The 21,338-nt window shown below is 38.8% G+C and overlaps 1 protein-coding gene across 1 annotated transcript in view; it reads left to right on the top strand.

The window, feature by feature from the left end:
* XPO4 (exportin 4) overlaps nucleotides 1-21,338 on the top strand; it is a gene marked incomplete at its 5' end in the record, with an annotated part of 144,193 nt that overhangs the window by 99,205 nt on the left and 23,650 nt on the right. The window contains 5 exon segments of the mRNA XM_081083558.1: nucleotides 13,479-13,655; nucleotides 14,280-14,463; nucleotides 14,466-14,574; nucleotides 15,480-15,625; nucleotides 16,442-16,619. Coding sequence (XP_080939684.1) covers nucleotides 13,479-13,655; nucleotides 14,280-14,463; nucleotides 14,466-14,574; nucleotides 15,480-15,625; nucleotides 16,442-16,619 — 794 coding nt within the window.

A 21,338-nucleotide genomic window follows, 5' to 3' on the forward strand; every position in this document is an offset into this window, starting at 1 on the left:
AGGTAATATGAAAATTGATCCTCACGGCGGAGTGACCAGTCGCTATGACACATGCTGACGACTGGGGGAAGACCCTCAATGCAGGAGCTGCCCCCTTGTGTCAGTGTGCTCCCACAGTGGGACCTCTGCTCAGCCAAAAGCTGGGCTGATGACTGTGAGTGCAGCAGCAGTGGCAGGAGCCCCTCCTGCCTCCTTGGCAGCACTAAGGATGTCCGACTGATGGCTTACACCTGCTCCCCATGGGGGCAACTAAGCTGTCAGTTGGCCATCCCCTGAGGGCTCCTGGGCTACCAGAGGGATGTCTGACTGCCAGCTTAGGCCCGATCATCCTGGAGAGTGGGCCTAAGCCGGCAGGTGGACATCCCCCAAGGGGTCCCAGACTGCGAGAGGGCTCAGGCTGGGCTGAGGGACAAATTTTCATGCACCAGGCCTCTAGTTGTAAATAATGTTGCAATGAACACATTGGGGGTAGGGGGCATATGTTTTTTTGAAATAGTGTTTTTGTTTTCTTTGGATAAATACCTAGAAGTGGAATTGCTGGATCAGATGGTAGTTCTATTTTTATTTTTTTGAGGTACCTTTCTTTATACTGTTTTCCATATTGGTGAAATCCCCAGTCGGGAGCCAGGATCAAACCTGCAACCCAGGTACATTCACATCAACAGTACTGGGGTTGTTGGGTTCCCTTTTCAGCACCTCCTCACCAAAACGTGTTGTTTATTGTCTTTTTGATAATAGCAGTTCTAGTTGGTATGAAGTGATAGCTGGTGGTTTTGGTGATAAGTGACAAGCATCTTTTCATGTGTCTGTTGGCCATTTGTAGGTCTTTTTTTTTTTTTTTTGCTATTGAGTTGTACGAGCTTTTTATATATTTTGAATATTAGCTTCATATCAGATAGATGATTTGAAAATATAAGAAATATATCTTTTCCCCATTTATGAGGTTGCCTTCTCATTCTGTTGATGATTTCCTTTGCTGTGCAGAAGCTTTGACATAGTCTCATTTGCTTATTTTTACTTTCGTTGCCTTTGCTTTTGATATTTATCCTTACTCTTTTGAAGGGTAGCACGTGTTTGCAGCTGATTGGCCTGTTCTTACCAGTAGAATTTTGGTAGTCCAATAGAGTTCCTTTATTTCATTCTCTCTCTCACCCTTTTAGGTCAAGTTGTCAGTGTTTCTGCTGATATAACATTCTCAAGATTCTTGTGCGTCTCCTGTGTATATCTTGGGGATTCTTGTCATTAGACGAGAGGGTCCTCCATAGATCTCCTATTCTCATGTCTCTTCCTCGTTTCTGTTTAGATGGTTGGTTCAGGGGATCCTTGAGTTACATATGTAATCTCTTCAGCACTACTCTTGCTTTCTCTCTACAGCAATGCTTTCTTATAATTAACCTCCTTTATTTTAGCATTCCTCTTTTTGTTTTGTTTTGTGATGTAAATCAGCTGGGAATTTCTCAAATCATCAACTCCTGGTTTCTTTTAACATTTCATGCATTAAAATAGCCTTCCCCTTACATTTTACTGTAAGCACCAAGAAGAAACCAGGCTCCACTTTCATTATGGTTCTTGGAAATTGCTCTAGCTAAAATATCCAAGTTCCTCACTAATAAATTATACTTTTCACACAACTGTAGGATATAATTCAGGTAACTTTTTTGCCACTTTTTAAAAAGGATTGTCTTTCCTCCAGTTTCCAGTAATGTTCCTTATTTCCTTCTGAGTCATCACCAGAAGCACTTTAAAAAAAATATTTTAGGGAGAGGAAGGCGGGTGAGGAGCACATTGATGTCTATTGGCTGCCTCATTAACATGCAAAAAAATAAAAATAAATGAAACATAGTCTTAAGTTGCTTTCCCAAGTTCTAATAACATTGAGCATCTTTTTGTATTGTAAATGTGTAATTCTCATGGTCATTCGTATGAAAGGCTGGATTAGTTCATGGCCCCTTTCCTATAAGGTTCTTCTCTGACTGATGTGTAGAAATTCTCTCTATATATACTGTTGCAGCTCTGTTCTCCCAGCTTGTGGCCCTCTTCTCACTTTATGGTATTTTTTTTCTTTAATTTGGAATCACTTTAGATTTACAGAAAAGTTGCCAAGATAGTATAATTTCCATATTTCTTTTACCAAGTTTCCCTAATATTATCACTTTGTATAACCATGGTATGTGTCAAAACTAACAAAGTAATGACATTACATTTTTTATTAACTACATGCTTTATTTGGACTTCACCTACTTCCCACCAGTATCCTTTTTCTATTCCGGGATCCAGTCCCTGGATACTATATTGCATTTAGACTTGATGGTATCTTATGATGAACAAGTGTTCTTCATCTTAGTTGAGCTCATTGTCATTTTTTTATGATTTGCATTATTGGCTTCTTGTTTCAGATACCTACCCTTCTTGTGTTTTCTTCTAAATATTCTAAAAGTTTCATGCCTGGGCTGGATAGCTGAGTTGGTCAGTGTTGTCCGATATACCAAGGTTGTGGGTTCAATATCTGGCCAGGGCACATACAAGAAGAAGCAACCAATGAATACATAAGTGGAGCAACAAATCTCTGTCTGTCTGTCTCTGTCTCTCTCTCTATCTCACTAAACCAATCAAAAATAATTTAAAGCCATTTGCCTTTCATGACTACCACTTTAGAATTTAATTTTGAATATGGTATCATGATTTAATTTTATTTATATATGGCTAATAAAGTATTTTGAGTGATCCTTTATCGAATTCGAAACAGTTTTTTAAAAAACATGAATAGGAAAGACCTATGGAGAACCCTCTTGTCTAATGACAAGAGTCCCCAAGACACACACAGGAGACTCTGAGATTTTTTTCAGCATTCATTCGTTCATTTCTGTTCTATTCCCACCCCCTCCCCAGTTTTCTTTTTTAAATATATTTTTTATTTCAGAGAGGAAGGGAATGGGGGAGAGAGAGAGAAACATCAATGATGAGAGAGAATCATTGATCGGCTGCCTTCTGCATGCCCCCCACTGGGGATCAAGCCCAAACCCTGGCATGTGCCCTTGACCGGAATTGAACCTGGGACCCTTTGGTCCACAGGCCAACACTCTATCCATTGAGCCAAACTGGCTAGCCCCCTTCATCCCCACCCCAGTTTTATTGACATACATCATTCTATAAGTTTAAGGTGTATGAAATGATGGCTTGGTATATATTGTGAAATGATAACCACAATAGGTTCTGCTAACATCCATCATCTCATATAGATACAAGAAAGAGAAAAGAAAAAAAAATGCCCTTGTGGTGTGAAAATTCTTAATATTATCTTCTCTCTTAACAGCTTTCATAGCACACAGCTATGTTAACTATAATCATCAAGTTGTACATCACATCCCTAGTACTTATTAAGTAAGCTTGGACCTTTGGACCCCCTTCCTAGATCCCCAGCTCTGGTAATCACAAATCCACAAGTCTGTGAGTCTGGTGTTGGCTTTTTCCCCCCCATATGTGAGATCCTATGGTATTTGTCTTTCTCTGCCTGACTTATTTCATTTAGCATAATGTCTTCAAGGTCCATCCATTATGTCAAAATGGTATGATGGCCTCATTTTTTATGGCTGAGTAATAGTCCATTGTTTGTATGTGTGTATAAAAATTTATTAATCCATTGATGGACACTGAGGTTGTTTCCATATCTGGACTGTTGTAAATAATGCTGCTGTGAACACGGATGTACAGATATCTCTGTGAGAAATGTTTTTGTTTCCTTTGGATATATTTCCAGAAGTGGAACTCCTGGTTTGAATGTTAGTTCTTCTATTAATTTTTTTGAGGAATTTCCATACTGGTTTCCATAGTGGTTGATCAATTTACGTTCCCACTAACAGTGCACAGGGTTCCCTTTTCTCCATATCCTCCCCAGTACTTGTTATTTCTTGTCTTTTTGATGATAGCCATTCCAACATGTGTGAGGGGACATCTCATTATGACTTTGATTTTCATTTCCCTGATAATTGGTGATGGTGAGCCCCTTTTCATGTACCTGTTGGCCACTTGTATGCCTTCTGTGGATATGAACCTATATCAGATATGTGGTTTGCAAATATTTTTTCTCATTCTTTGTAGGTTGTCTCTTCACTTTTTTTTTTTTTTTTTTCCTGCCAGCAACCTGTATTGAATAGCCCTTCATTCTCAATAATTTTCTGGAGTACTGCTGTCATATGTCTAGTTTTCACATATAAATGGGTTTTTCTTGATTGGTCAGTTTGTCTTTCTGCATGCCTATTTTGCTTTGTTCTGAGGGGATGTCTCGATATAGTAGGACAGATGTCGTTCTTTCCCTCTCTCTGTCCTCCCTCCCGATTCTTCAGAAGAGTCTTGGATGTATTTGCTTTTTATTCTTTCATATAAATCTTCTGTTTGTCAAGTTGGGTTATAGGGGACCTTTAATGAAGAATGGACATCACTACTATATCAGCTCTATCCATAAATGTGGTGTTTTTTATACTAATTTAGGTCTAATTGTCTTCCAATAAAGCAACAACTTTTTATTTAGTATCTTATATTTTTGTTGCTATTATATCTTTTTTAAACCTGACTTTTCAGGTTGTTCCTGGAATTGAGGAATGCATGCAGTTGGTATTTCTATATTGGTCTGATATGTACTAAATTTAAAAATTCTTACTGATTCTAATAATTTGTCTTTAGTCATTTTAGTTTTCTCTGGACAATTATATCTTCTGCAAATGACAATTTTGCTTCTTTGCAGTCTTCACAATTTGTATTTCTTTTTCTTGTACAATATTGAATACTGAAAACATTTTTTCTGGCTTATTAGGAATAGTGTTTGTTACAGGTTTTTGAGCTATCCTTTATCAGAATTGCTAAGAGGTTTTTAAAACATGAATGAGTATTGGATATTATTAAATGTATTTATGCTTAATCTGGTAATGTGATACATTGCTTTTATAGATTTTCTAACACTAAAATTACCCATGCATTTCTGAATGAAACCCAACTTGATGACCATGTATCGTGGTCCCGTATGAACTGTGTTTGGTATCCGTTTTACCAGCCTCACAGATCACTCCCCAGCTTGTCCTCTTTTTCTGTTCTCTTAAAATCAGTTTGTATAAGATAAGATGGTTTTTTGTGTGTGTTTTTTTTTGTTTTGACTAGTTGACTAGCTCTCACCTGTGAATTGACTGAGCTGGTATTTTTTGGGGGGCGGGGGGGGGATTTAAACTAACTAAAAATTATGGAAGTATCAGTTTTTCTCCAAAGAACAAGCCACATGTTTTTTAGGAATGTATCTGTTTCTTGCAGGCTAAGTTTTTTTTATTTTTACTTTTTTCTTCACATTTATAATAATTTTATTACTAAGATCACTTCAGACTGCAGTTTTAATGTTTTGAACTGTATGTTCATTGGTAAAGTAGTTCAAATAGTTATATAATACCTTACCCCCACCTCCACCCCTGGTTATAGACATTCAATACTTAATTCATTATGTTAAAAAAAATTTTTTTTTTGAAAAGGCAAAAAATTAGAATTAAACCAAATCAGTTGTAGTTTCCTCTTTTGAAACTTGTTATATTAATGTTTTTATGTGTTCTCCCCCCCGCCCCCATATTTTAAGGCATACTAATTAGACTTAAATAAAAATAACATCATTATGTTTATTTATATTATTAATAGAGACCTGGTGCACGAAATTCATGCACTTGGGGGGTCGGGTCCCTCAGCCCAGCCTGCACCCTCTTGCAGTCCGGGAGCCCTCGGGAGATGTCCGTCAGTTGGACATCCTTAGTGCTCCCATGGAGGTGGAAGATGCTCCCACCACTGCTGCTGCATTTGTAAGCCGTGAGTCCAGTTGTGGGAGCACACTGACCACCAAGGGGCAGCTCCTGCGTTGAACGTCTGTCCCCCTGGTGGTCAGTGCGCGTCATAGTAACCAGTCGTTCTGCCGTTCGGTCGATTTGCATATTAGCCTTTTATTAGATAGGATGAGCTTTTCTTATGTCAGCAGTTGGTGTTAGAAATGGTTCAATGAATTTATTTGTGCTGTTTTAAGTAATGCTTCAGCAAATATCCTGTTAGTAAACATTCTTAAGTCAGTTTCCTTTTCAGTTAGCCTTTCAGTTGGTGTCTTGTTTTACCTAAGGCCATTCTTCACAGCTAATGTTTATGAATCAGGCAGACTTTAGAAGAGTGAATATGTCAGAGAGAAAGACAAAGGGTGGTGAGCATAACAGTTGAAACTTTAGGAATTATTTTATTTTTTTCATAACTCTCTTTGTTTCCTATAAGACTTCTGTTGGCTTATAAAAAGAACATTTAAAATGAAATGGTTATTTCATTTTAGTGAAATAAACAGCTGCTATTCATTATTTTCAGCTTGCAAAAGGCCAGAATTAAATAAGAGTAGAAAGTCAAGACTAGAGAAAAAGAGCAATCTTGATATATAAGGTATAATTTTATGTGTATACTAGTGGCCCTGTGCACGAAATTCATGCACATTAAAAGGGAATTAATTAGGGGAAATATTTTAATATTGCTATTTGCCCTTTATAATAGAAATCTCAGCGATGAAAGAAAATTAGTAAAATGTATCTGAAAATCTCCCTCCTGTCAGAGTCTGGGGCGTGCTGCGGGACCCAGAGTCAAGTCCCCACACACCCTCACGCGCCTCGAAATCTCTCGAGACACAGACCCAGCCAGCCCCACCCCCATCAAGCCCCGCAGGGCGGCGGGGGTGGGGGGGGAGCAGCCTCAGGTCCCCTGGTGCCGGGGCAGGGGTTGCGGCCTCAGGTCCCCCAGCCCTGGCGCCAGAGTGGGGGGACGCGGCCTGAGGTGCCCTGGCATGAGGGCACAAGGGCGTGATGACCATTTGCATATTAGCTCTTTATTTTATAGGATAATAAGTTTGACTTTTTAGACTTTTTTTAGCGATAGGATTTTTTTCATCTTTTTTTTAAAATATATATTTTTATTGATTTCAGAGAGGAAGGGAGAGAGAGATAGAAACATCCATGATGAGAGAGAATCACCAATCGGCTGCCTCCTGCACGCCCCCTATTGGGGATTGAGCCTGCAACCTGGGCATGTGTCCTTGACTTGAATCAAACCTGGGAGGGACCCTTCAGTCTGCAGGCCAATGCTCTATCCACTGAGCCAAACCAGCTAGGCGATTTTTTATATTTGAAGTGTGGGATGGGAGATACAGTTCCTTTGGAAGATCTGTTGCCAAAAGAGGAAGCTCACCTTGCATCAGGAATTTTTCCTAATTTTTCCCCAAAAAATTTTAATTGATTTTTAGACAGAGGAAGGGAGAGGGAGAGAAAAACATAAATGCAAGAGTTAAACAATTTATCAGCTGCTTCCTGTACCAGGGATCAAGTCTGCAACCTGGGCATGTGCCCTGACCAGGAATCGAACCTGCAACCTTTTTGAGCATAGGTCGATGCTTAACCATCTAGCCCAGGGGTGGGCAAACTTTTTGACTCGAGGGCCACAATGGGTTCTTAAACTGGACCGGAGGGCCGGAACAAAAGCATGGATGGAGTGTTTGTGTGAACTAATATAAATTCAAAGGAAACATCATTACATAAAAGGGTACGGTCTTTTTTTTTTTTTTTTTTTTTAGTTTTATTCATTTCAAACGGGCCGGATCCCCTGTGGGCCGTAGTTTGCCCACGACTGATCTAGCCACACCTGCAAGGGCAATTTTTTTTAAAAAAAATTTTTATTGATTTCAGAGAGGAAGGAAGACGGAGAGAGAGAGATAGAAATATCCATGATGAGAAAGAATCATGGATCGGCTGCCTCCTGCAGGTCCCCACTGGGGATTGAGCCCACAACCTGGGTATGTGCCCTTGATCAGAATCGAGCCTGGGACCTTTCCGTTCACAGGCCAATGCTCTATCCACTGAGCCAAACTGGCTAGGGCATTTTTTCTCAATTTAAGTTAAAAAAAAAAAATCGTTTGCTAAGCTTCAATTAGGAGACAATGAATGAAATCCTCTATTTCATGACCATAGATGATGCTTGAACAGATTTTTTACGTTCTTTAACTCTCAGTATACTACCAAGGGCTTGTTTTTAGTTTCTTTTTTTAACAGTTCTAACTATTTTAAATATTGATTTTTTTTTTTTAATGACTGTTCTTTCTTGGAGGCTTTGGGACAAAAAGAGCATTTACTATCTTTAAATTGCCTTATGGATATTTCAGATTCTTCCATAAGTCTAAAATTCATTATGGATCTTAGTGATGTGATTTCTCCTGTATCTTGAAATGTTATGCTGTTTTATTAGCTCAGGAAGTATTTCACCATTACTCATCAGTTCCCAGCTATAATTTTTAAAAAGTCTAAAATAATAAGAAAGTGGAAGAATGATGAAATCAACTACAAGGATGATTGTAGTGAACTCAGTCACTACAATGAAATAAACAGCTGCTATTCGTTATTTTTAGCTTTTGACTTACATTTTCCAAAGTATGGCATGACCTTTCAAAAAGCTATAAAGGAAGTCTGGAGATATTAGCTTTTAAGTCTTTTTTCTTTTTTTTTAAGTTTCATTGAATTCCACTCTATGGAATTAAGAATTTTTCATTTTCTGCTCAGAGTAAAAGAAGAAATATGCCAGAATAAGACATTTAACTGTGAGAAAAACAAATCAGAAGATGAATGTAAAGAGATAGCAGCACTCTGGGCCCTTTAATGATGGTGAAGTTGATAGTATAAGTGAAATCTGAGTTCTAGCTGACTGTACCCTAAATTATCACCAAGAATTCATGAGCAGACAGTATATTTTCAAAGCCATTGCACAGGGAAGCTTCATTCAATATTTGGTGACAAGAATTTGGACTATCACATTTTATTTATTTATTTTTATTTCATTTTTATAATCCTTACCCAAGGATATTCTCTCTCTCCCCCCCCCCCCCCCCAATTGATTTTTAGATAGAGTGGAAGGGAAGGGAGGAGGAGGGAGAATGGGGAGAGAGAGAGAGAAAGAGGTGAGAGAGACACGTCGATTGGTTGCTTCCAACACAAGCCTGGACCATGGCTGAGGATTGAATCTGTGACCCAGGTACATGCACTTGACTGGGAAATGAACCTGTGACCCTCTGGTGTGCAGGCCAACACTCTTAAGCGCTAAGCCATGCCAGTCAGGGCTGGACCGTCATATTTTGCTGAAGGTTGTTGACAGTGTTTATTTTATTTTATATTTATGCAACAAAACCTACTTACTTATGTTTGTAATTGGATTAGTGCCTATAATAGTATGTACAGTGGTTGGAAGGAAACATGATGTAGAAATGAAAAAATTGGCTGAATTAATCCTTTTCATTGGTATTTATATATCTTAATAAATATGTTATCGCATTTATGGAACCAAGAACTTAACTGCCCTTCAAGAAAATTGTAAGCTGTCTAAGTTTTCAAAAGGGTAATGCATATTGATGATGTATGTGCAAAAAGAACCAGCAGTCAGTTAGAACCTATTAGAGACAAGTACAATTAATCCTCATATTTCGCAGATTCCATATTTGCAAATTTGCCCTAGTGCTAAAATCTATTTGTAATTCCAAAATCAGAGCTGGTAGCACTTTCACCATCATTCACAGGCAGGTGCACACAGAGTGATGAATAATAAGAATCTCCTGGCTCGCTTGTTTCCTGCTGAGGTCTAATAAGACAGTTTCATTTTTGGTGCCCTGCCTTCCTGTTTCGGCCCTTACTAGTATCCTTACAGGTGTCCTTTTCATGGTTTCCAGTGATACATTTTCTGCATTTTTGTGTGAAATGGGCTATTCCCTATTTTTGTCGTAAGATATTGAAGTTTTTCTTGTGTAGTGACTGACTGTTTTCACTTTTTAAAATGCCTGTCTGCATTGTTCTGAATGCTGTCTGGTGTTCCACAGAGCAAGGAGGCTGTGATGTGGACAAATGCGGGTATTGGACAAGCTTCATTCATGCACGAGTTACAGCATTGTTGATTATGAGCTCATTGTTTATGAATCAGCAATGTATATTAAATGAGGTGTCTATAAACAAACACTTAAAACAAGGTGATGTGTTGATTTGTTTACCTGTATCTGGTGAAAAATAGAAGGAACTCTTTCTTTTTTTTAATATATTTTATTGATTTTTTACAGAGAGGAAAGGAGAGGGATAGAGAGTTAGAAACATCAATCAGCTGCCTCCTGCACACCCCCTATTGGGGATGTGCCTGCAGCCAAGGTACATGTCCTTGACTGGAATCGAACCTGGGACCCTACAGTCCGCAGGCCGATGCTCTATCCACTGAGTCAAACTGGTTAGGGCTAGAAGGAACTCTTAACCCTGTGCCCACTAATTCAGAATTTGCAGCAATTTTATAGATATATACATACCACAAATAATACGAATCGACTGTTTACAGGATGAATATGTTCCAGTTACATTAAAACAATGTTGTCCATTTTCAGTATACAACAAGTTCTCGAATAACATTGTTTCATAAAATCAGCCTATGGTAATTGGTTTTGTTGTACATGATTTCACTGAAAGTTGCAGAACCTACTGGTGACATACTGGTAACCTGTATGTACTTTCAGGGCCAGGAAAATATCAAATAAAAATTGGGTATGTTATGTTAAGTTCTTATTAAAATTATCTAATGAAGTTCTTTTAACTTTCCCTTCATTCTTAAGTAAATTTTTACAAAATAACAAAAATTTTAAAATTTTTTGTAGGCTTATTTGACCCAGAAAATAACCATTTTTCTTTGTAGGCTGTGGGTTAATAAAAGCTGAAGGCACAAGGAAATAATTCACTGGCAGCAGTTCACCTGATGCGTAGAGGTCATGAGCTAGTGGTAGTATTTTGGTGGTCAAGCTGAATCTGAAATACTTCCTGACGTAGATTTTCCAGCGTTTTTCATTTTTGAGTTATTTACAAACTGATGAAAGTACTCTCTTAGGAAGGTTCCAGAGTTCTGCATTTGTAGGTTAGGCCAGTCTATTTGCTGTAGAAACCAGAAAAGCAAGTTACGGATTAGGTCTCTAGGCCTTTAGCATTTCTAGGTTTACTACTTATTAACAGAATGTCAGAAATGGTGGTTTGTGCCAAAACCTTTTTAAGAGTGCATATATACATAGTTCAAAGACTCTGTTTCTTTATTTGTAACTATTTATGAGAGATGCCTGTTTTTACAAACTAACCTGGAAATCTTTATTTGCTTCTAATGGCCTTTGTTGTATTTTCTGTTTGTTTCTCTTCCCCATTGGACAAAGCTCAAAAGCATGAATGGTACATTATTTATGTTTTTAACGCTAAGCATAGTGCTTGACACTAAGTATTCTGGGTTTCATTGAATGGTCATTTAGTGAATTTGTGATGAAGAAATTGATACACAGATTAAATTATATATCTAGATTATTAATTAAGTAGGAAGGTCTCAGCATCTTCCTCAGACTCCTCTGTATGCCCTATTGCTTTTTTAAGAAAATTATAAAATGAAGTTCTCCCCACAATTTTTTTTTTATGAGGGAAAGTTTACTTTTTTATTAATCCTCACCCAAGGATATTTTTCCATTGATTTTTAGAGAGAGTGGAAGGGAGGGAGGGGGAAAGACGGAGAGAGAGAAACATCAATGTGAGAGAGACACATCAGTTGGTTGCCTCCCGGGTCGAGCCTACAACCAAGGTATGTGCCCTTGACCGGAATCAAACACGGAACCTTCAGTCCACAGACCAATACTATATCCACTGAGCCAAACTGGGTAGGGCCCACTTTTTTTTTTTTTAAAAAAAAAACGTTTTTATTGATTTTTAGAGAACACGGCAGGGAGAGGAACAAAGAGAAAGAAATATCAATGAGAGAGAGTCATGATTGACTGCCTCCTGTACACATCTATGGAAGCTTGAGCCCACAAACTGGTGGGAATCAAACTGGTGACCTCTTGGTTCCTGGGTTGATGCTAAACCACTGAGCAACACCAGCTGGGTTCACCACATTCTTAAATATGCTGATTAAGCTAATCATTCTACATTTTTGTTGTTGTTGTTGTTGTTAATCCTCGCCTGAGGATATTTTTCCATTGATTTTTAGAGAGAGTGGAAAGGAGGGGGAGAGACCGAAACATTGATGTGAGAGAGACACAATGATTGGTTTTCTCCCACATATGCCCTAATCAGGGCCAGGGATCAAGCCTGCAACCAAGGTATCTACCTTTGAACGGAATCAAACACAAGACCCTTCAGTCCACAGGCTGATACTCTATCCACTGAGCAAAAGAGGCCAGGGCTCATTCTCCATTAAAAAAAAAAAAATTTTTTTTTATGGGTTTCAGAGAGGACGGGAGAGATAGAAACATCAATGATGAGAGAGAATCATTGATCACTGCTTCCTGCACACTTCTTACTGGGTATATGCCCTGACCGGGAATCGAACCGTGACTTCTTGGTTCATAGGTCTGTGCTCAACTACTGAGCACACCTGCTGGGCTCATTCTCCATTTTAAATAAATTATTGAAAAGTGTGTAGTAAGTACACATTTTATATTTTCATTCTAACAGGTCTCTTAACTACAGAAAAATGTTAATATTATTTTCATTTGAAAAAACATTCTATAAAGGCACTGAACTAGCTAATCTTTTCATATGTATATACACACACACACACACACACATGTTTTATTGATTTTTTAAAGAGAGGAAGGGAGAGGGATAGAGAGTTAGAAACATCAATGAGAGAGAAACATCGATCAGCTGCCTCCTGCACACTTCCCACTGGGGACGCGCCCTCAACCAAGGTACATGCCCTTGACCGGAATCGAACCTGGGACCTTTCAGTCCGCAAGCCAACACTCTATCCACTGAGCCAAACCAGTTAGGGCTTAAGAAATAAACATTAATTCCTTTTTGTGAAGATTTATTTAGATTAAGTTAGGTTTTAGAAAGTTTAATTCAAAGCCTACACATATTTACTGCAATGTTTGAATTGATTAATTTTAGACCAAACTCAGCTAGATTATTGAATAACTAGAGGCTCAGTGCATGACATTCATGCACTCGGGGAGGGGGGCGGGGGAGTCTCTCAGCTTGTGCCCTCTCGCAGTCTGGGACCCCTCAGGGGATGTCCAAGCGGGCCTAAGCTGGCAGTTGTATATCCTTAGCGCTGCCCCGGAGGTGAGAGAGGCTCCCGCCACCACCACTGAGCTCACCATCCTGTGAGCCCAGCTTCTGGCTGAACAATGCTCCCCCTGTGGGAGCACACTGACCACCAGGGGGCAGTTCCTGCATTGAGCATCTGCCCCCTGGTGGTCAGTGCACATCATAGCAACCGGTCTTTCTGCTCTTTGGTCGATTTCCATATTAACCTTTTATTATATAGGATAGTTGGGGACCTTTAGTAAAGGAAAAACTTATAAAACTATATGTATAGCTATTTGACTCTTGTTATAATGCCCACCTTATTTTTCTGGCCATTATTTTGTAAAACTTATTTTCTCTTAGCTTGATAAAGATGACATGGTCTACATGGAAGCATATGACAAGTTGCTGGAGTCCTGGCTGACTTTGGTCCAAGATGACAAACATTTCCATAAAGGCTTTTTTACCCAGCATGCAGTTCAAGTCTTCAATTCCTATATTCAGTGCCACCTGGCCGCTCCAGATGGCACAAGGAATTTGGTAAGTTTTAAGCCAGATTGTGATTAAAAATCTGTTTCAGTATAGGCTCTATTTTGTCAGTTTTTATGCTCTTGTACGTTGTGTAATGCTAGAAATTTGGACTGAACTTCTTCAGAATACTTGCTGAGAGCATTAGAGAGCTATAGTGGTCCCTTGTCTAAATGCACCATGTTTTGTGGTATGTAGTTAGTAGTTTAACTTCTTTTCTCTTCAATTTTCAGTTACCCACCTTTGTCTTTCTAGTTTTCAAGTGGTATTAATGACTTCGTGTTTACACGGATCGTGGATCTTAAAGATGTCAGATCTTTTTAGTGACAGAAGTTAAATTCTGTGGTGTGGGAGGTGGGTTGTTAGTGGGCAGTCAACTGTGTTTCCATGTGTTCTGTGGGTTTATATCCTTCACTTCTTTCTCCTCTGTGTTTTCCCCCTCCCTCTCATTGGGTGACTGTAAGGCTGTCAGCACAGTTAGATAGGGGTCTCTAGACAGCTGCTCTGAAGGTTAGCTCTGGCCAGCTCCCCTTCTCACATGAAGTGCGGAAGGTATTTCATAGTGCGACAGAGATGCGTGGCTTACGGGATGAGGGCATACACCTCATTACTGATTATTTCTCTCATTGAAAACAGACTGCCAATGGTGTGACCTCTCGTGAGGAAGAGGAAATAAGTGAACTTCAAGAAGATGACCGAGACCAGTTTTCAGATCAGCTAGCCAGTGTAGGAATGCTAGGAAGAGTTGCCGCAGAGCACTGTATGCCTCTTCTGACAAGGTACACACAGGCCAGAGAACCCATGGAGCAGATGCTCTGTACTTAACTTCCTTGAAGAGCACTTTGTACACCCCTACCCGACTCACACACTGGAGCACATGGACAGAAACACACTCATGGTTGCAGTCCTTGGCTTTTACATTGGAGCCCAGGTACTACAGCATGGATGGCAGAGATTATGGAAACATGGTGTGAGACATGATTTGACCCATATCAATAAAAACTTGGAATATCCAGCTTTCAAATGCCTGTTTTAAACCTTGATTATTTGTAAAGCACTATTTAATTCTGTTATAAATGATACATCACAGTTCCTGTAGTGCTGTGAGAACAGCTGTGTATAATAATAAATACTTTTGTATATATCTTTTTGTGCAACATCTTAATTTATGTTAATAGTGGAGGCCCGGTGCATGAAAATTCATGCACTGGAGTGGGGATGGGGGGGTCCCTCAGCCCAGCCTGCCCCCTCTCACAGTCCAGGAGCCCTCAGGGGCAGGAGGCGACCTGGTGATCAGGGGAAGGCGACACCCCATCACACCTCTACTGCTGCCACTGCCAGCAGCGCAAGCCTCGGCCGGCCTGGTTACCTGAGCCTCGGGTGGCCCTGGACAGCTGGGCAGCCGCCATCCAAGGCTTGCCTACGCCTTGAGCTGGCCCTGGGCGGCTGGGGGCTGAGGGGACTGGGGGACTCTGGAGGCAGGCATGCAGAGTGGCCGGGCCCGCCTGGGGGTGGCCCGGCTTTGCCATGCACCTGCCACCCCAGTGGGGCTGAGGGGACTGGGTGCCACCATCTTGTGGCTGTGGGCGCTGCCATCTTTCAGGGCAGGACAGTCAATTAGCATATTCCCTCCTTATTGGCTGTGGGTGCTGCCATCTTTGAGAGCGGGGCAGTCAATTAGCATATTCTCTATTGGCTCTGGGTGTCGCCATCTTTTGCGATGGTATGAGGGTCAATTAGCATATTCCTGCTTTATTAGATAGGCTATGGAAATTACGTTATTCTAGGTCTTTGCTTACTGAACTTTATGAAACTGTTATTTTTTTCTTCTTTTAGTTTATTAGAAGAAAGAGTAACAAGACTCCACGGTCAGTTACAGCGACATCAGCAGCAGTTACTTGCTTCACCTGGTTCAAGCACCATTGACAGCAAAATACTTGATGAGCTATATGAAGATATTCACTGGCTTATTTTAGTTACAGGTTGGTTGATTGTTTATTTTTAAGAATGTAATTGCCAGCTGAGCAGTTTAAGCCTTAAAAATAAATTTCATGTATTAAAAAGAATAGTCCATACATAGTATTGGATGAAATTTGGCAACAGCTGCTATGTTATAGCTACAGATGCATTTTTTAAAAAAATATTAGCTAACATGTATTTAGTGCCAATTGCATACCAAATATTTTATGTAGAGATCATTGTAACCCACTGAATTGGTATTATTTTTAGGTATTATTATTATTGTCATTATTATTATCCTCTTCTTATAAATGAATCTGAGACTTAAAGAGTTGTAAGGAACTAGCCCATGGTTACACTGCTATTAATTTTTGGAGCCAGTATGCAAATCTAGTCAGTCTGACTTTTAGAGTCTTCTTCTGTAACCATACTGTCAGTGTTTCTGTATTTTAAATAATCAGAAAAAATCTTAATTTTTGAAAAGGCATCCCTAAATATTAAGTTTTGACATAGATAATGGTAGCATTCTTATTAACTTTACAGAATATATTACCGAAAATTATTAAAAGGTAGTAAATTAAAAAGCCTACATATCAGTATGAGTGATAAAATTGTTGAATAAAACACTTGTCCTTTGGTTTTTCCTGTTTTTTTGAGAGTTAATTATCTAAGAAATAGAACGTTTTTTCTCATCAAACTTGAAATAACATTACATTTATAATTTACATTTACATCAATTTATATGATGTATGTAAATCAAATAAAACAAAACATTTATAGTGCAATTTGATAAATGTAGATTTGTTAAGTGTTCATTTTTAATTTTTTTTAAACTGAAGGCTACCTCTTAGCTGATGATACTCAGGGAGAGACTCCGCTAATACCTCCAGAAATAATGGAATATTCCATTAAGCATTCATCTGAAGTTGACATTAATACAACACTTCAAATTTTGGGATCTCCAGGAGAAAAGGCTTCTTCCATCCCAGGGTACAACAGAACAGATTCTGTGATTAGGTAATATGAACTCTATAGCTGTGCTCTTGTAATTTATACTGTCTTATTAAGTTCTGAGTTGATGGGTAGATGACTCAAGTGATAGGTACGTTATAAATCTGATACATGAAAGAAGATAAAACTTGGAGAAGCCTTGAAATAAACAAGGACGGCAAGTACTCAGTATATTTAAGCAATGCCACTCTGGTGAGATTGACAGCCATACCCAGTACTGAGGAGAACAAGCATTCAGTTATTCTGAATACAGGGAGACTTTGAGGGGACATTTGCTCTAATGCACTGTGATTATATCCATCAGAAAGCAGTACTGATACAGGTACAGGCACTCTAAATGCAAGAAACAGAATATGAGATTATTAGAGACCCAATGAATGTTAACAAGTATTTATTGTTCATAAAGTTAAAACTGCACATTAGTGTCTTTTTTAAGGAAAACGGATTGTTATCTTACAAAATAGAAATATTTACCCCGAATATGTGAAACTTGAAAGCCCAGTCAGTGAAGGTAAAAGACTGTGTGCCTCAAATGAAAGAATTCACTTTGATCTTTCTAATAGTGATGGCAACTTTTTCATTACTTCTTAATGGTGACATTAAGGAGGGATAAATCTGAACTAAATGTCTTCCGAAAAGTGAATTTGTAAACAACATTATAAATTTCAGTGTATTTATTTAAATTTAGGTTTCAGGCAGAAATGTCAATAATGAAATAACATTGGTTTTTGTCAGTTGCAAAGTCAGTAACTCAAGCAGGGTGCTGTCCCCCTTATTCTTTTTTTTTTAAATATATTTTATTGATTTTTTACAGAGAGGAAGGGAGGGATAGAGAGTGAGAAACATCGATCAGCTGCCTCCTGCACGCCTCCTGCTGGGGATGTGCCTGCAACCAAGGTACATGCCCTTGTCCAGAATCGAACCTGGGACCTTTCAGTCCACAGGCTGGCGCTCTATTCACTGAGCCAAACCGGTTAGGGTCCCCTTATTCTTTTTACTTAATGCCCAAATACATGGAGATCACTAAGCTTGTGCAGTAGAAAATATGATTTTTTAAAAATTGAACTCATAAGTTAATATCAAGGAAATGTTTGGGAATTTATTCCATTATTCTTGCATTCTCTTGTTCGAAATAAAATATTAAGGCTCTATTGAAAAGTTTTCTGTTCCTTTTAGAATGACTATAGGCATAGGATTAAGTCTGAAAATCATTGCTTTTGCTTTGGTTTGATTCATGGTGAATGATAATTAAAAGGCAGTTCATTTCAGCATGCTGTTACATGATATTCTTTGTCATTTTTTTTTGCCTGAGCAGTACTGTCAGATTTATTGTCTGGGCAGTACCATCAGGAATGCTTTCCTTGTATTTTCAGTGCTTTTTCAATTTTTGCCAGTCCCAGGTATCACTGTGGGAGCAAAACATTTTGGTATCTGAGAGCACAGACTATGGAGGGAGAAGGTGAGAGTTGGAACAACCACCAAAAAAATTGTCTTTTTATTTTATTTTTTTAGTCTAGAAAATTAATGTGAAATTAAATGGCATATAGGACAAATATTCCTTATTTGATTGAAAAACTAATTTACATTTCTTGAAATTATTTGGCAAATAATTGAATACCTCCTACATATCAGGTACTGTTCAAAGCATTTGGGATACATTAGTGAGCAAAACAGACAAATTGCTTCCCTTTTGAAGCTCCTTGTAGGGGAGAGATAATCAGTTAATTATGTTGTATGTTAGGAGACCATAAGTGCTGTGGTAAGAAGCTGAGCAGGGTCGGGAATCAGGAGTGCAGACTCAGGGACTGCTTGTAACGTTAAATAATGAGTCAATGTTGGTTTTCTTTAGAAGGTGTCTGGTGAGCCAAGGCTTAGGGTTGGTGAGAGGCCAGGGAGGCTGGGAAGAACATTGAAACAGTGAACAGCAGATGCCGAGGCCCACCGCAGGCAGTCATCCAAGAACAGCAGGAACGGCTACTGTGGATGGAGCAGAGTGAGGAAGAATTGTGTAGCAGATGGAGTTAGAGAGGAAAATACTAGTAGAGGGGATCAGTGAAGTCTTTGGGCCTTTGTAGTTTCTGATCTGAATGGAGTGGGTGCTCTTGTAGGGTTTTGAGGTGACGGTGCTGCATTGAGGGTAAACTACCTGGGGCAGAGGTGGGAGCAGGAGATCAGTGAAGAGGCTATTTGCTGTCATCCAGAGAAAGGTGCTGTTCCAGACCAGAGTGATAGTAGAGGTTGTGAGACTTTAAAGAAAGCTCTCTTTGACTCACTGTGCTGACTTCTGGTTTATGAATTGAGAAGGTAATCCCATGTTTCCCATAATACCAGCACTGGATTATTTGGGACACTGAATGCTGTCTGAAATGTAAAGTATGTTCAGATAGCACGCTGAAGAAACTGAAGTAGGACCAGGGTATCAATCTTAGGATAGCAACAACTAAAACAACATTGTGATGTTTTCAGTTGTTTCAACTTCTCTGAGAATGTAGTAGAAGGGTGATAGAGAGTGATGCAGGAGGACCAAGGGAGGGGCTCCTGACAAGAGGTGGCATTTAAACTGACACTTGGAGGATGAATGGGAACTTGCAGCATAAAGAGGAAGGAAAATAGTATTCCAGGCACTGACAGCAGCCTAGCAAAGAGTCCAGAAGTGAGAGGAGGCTCGTGTGAGAGGAGACTCATGTGCACACATGAGGGGAGAGGTGTTGGTTGAAGGTAGAGAAGTAGGGTGGGCCAAAGAAGTTGGATTAAAAGTGTTGAAAGGGTTTGAAACAGGGAAGTGAGTTAATCAAATTGTTTTATTAGAAGATTGCAGTGTGGAAGCTGGATATAAAGGATGGCAGGTAAGTTAGGAAGCATTTCCGTTAGTGGAGTGAAGATGGGGGAAGGGCAGATGGATAACAGGTGTTTCAGGGGCAGCTCTTGGGGACTTTGGGGTTGATCAAAAGTGGTGAGGAGAGAGGCAGGAATGAGGACAGGCTCCCGGAGCCCAGGGTTCATCTTCCTGTGGTACTCTTCTTGACCTTGCTCCCATTTTACAAAAAAAGGGCAAACTCTTCCTTGTTCCAAGTCTTACTGTGATGGGTTGTCAGGTGTGTAGAAACCTGCAGAGTTCCAGATAGTGTGGTATTGGGATTGAGTGACTGGAGTAATGGTAAACCAGTAATTTTATAAGTCAGGAGGTTTTCAGTCCTTTGCCTTAAATACCACTGAAGAGTGACTTAATAAAGCTGTCAGTTATTATGTTATTAAAAATAGTTTTTGGTGGTAGAGCTCTAGTGATTTTTGGCATATAACTTGGAACAAGTTCAGATAATTTAGGGCTCTGCTATTTTTTAAATGCCTTCAATTTCCTTACATGAATGAGTTTTCACAGTCGTTTTATCTATTAAAATGAAAAACAAGAGCCAAATTATACTCAACTCTGTCTTATTTTAGCAGTAAGAAATATTTTTTCACAGGTACATAAATTTATTTTAAAAATAAAACCCTGCTACATCAATCTCATTCAGACATATGTATGTTTAATAATTTAAATGTGTGTTGATATTTTGTGCAATTGTGTACTACTAAGTATTGTAATAACTCAATATAGAAGACATTTTAAAAGTCTTACAATCATTGGAAATTTTATAAAATTATATTTTAGTAGCTAGACATATCTGTTTTCCAACTGTTAAAAACTTGTTTATTTTTCAAATGGATGGTGGTGGGTATCGCAATAGCATGGTAATTAAATTCCAGTGCATAAATTTAAGTGGCTACCCCAGCTATTTCAAATTCTATTAGGCTGAAAATTATAATACTTAAAACTATTCTTTAAAACAATTCTTCTAGATGTCTTAATGAGATTTCTTTGTTTTAGAGAAGAACAGCTTCTTAAAAACATCAAATTCTGTCTCACCAAAACTATTTATTCTTATAGGAAAATTTTAATATATTGTGAAGTTGTCAGGATATTATTGTTTACATGCACCCTAAAATAATTTTTTTAAAGTTTGAACACTGGTGGTGAAGGGAGTATATATAGTGAAAAAGAAGAGGTTCTAGGGACAGAACCTTAGAAACCAACTGTTTTAAAGAAGAAGGAGATCAGAGGACAAGAGGATGTCATAACCCGAGGAAGAGTAAGAAACAAATTAGGGGAAATATGGAAAATATGGTACAAGGGAAGACATTTCAAAAGGGCAGAGTGGTCAGTAGTATCTGGTATTTCTGGGACATCCAACTGGATAAAAAACTGAAATGTCTGTATGATTTCATTACAAAGAGACAGTTCAGTTATCTTGAGAGTAGTAGGAAGGTAGTGGCCAGACTTGCTGTGATTAAAACCTCTTTCTTAGCACTGATATTCACAAGATGGTGTGGTAATGGGTTCTTTCAATTAAATCTTTGTTTCTTTGCCTTTAGCTAAAGGCAACTTAAATATATCATGTCTAGTTATGTGCTCCCTTAATCCCATTCTGGAACAAAGGCTTTTTTTATTTATCTGCACGTCATGCTGCATTGTTAATTATGTAGTATAGAAAAGACATTACATACACCATGTAGGTGATTTTTCCAGTAAGATTTTAATTTTGTAATACCATTAAGAATCAAGTTTTATAGGAAATGAATAGGACTATCAGATTTTTTAAAAATCCTCATCCAAGGATATGTTTGTTTGTTTTTGAGAGAGAGAGAGAGAAACATACATCCATGTGAGAGAGAAACATTGGTTCG

Source organism: Myotis nattereri (assembly GCF_964212035.1).
Source record: "Myotis nattereri genome assembly, chromosome: 2".
In the NCBI taxonomy this organism is placed as follows: domain Eukaryota; kingdom Metazoa; phylum Chordata; class Mammalia; order Chiroptera; family Vespertilionidae; genus Myotis; species Myotis nattereri.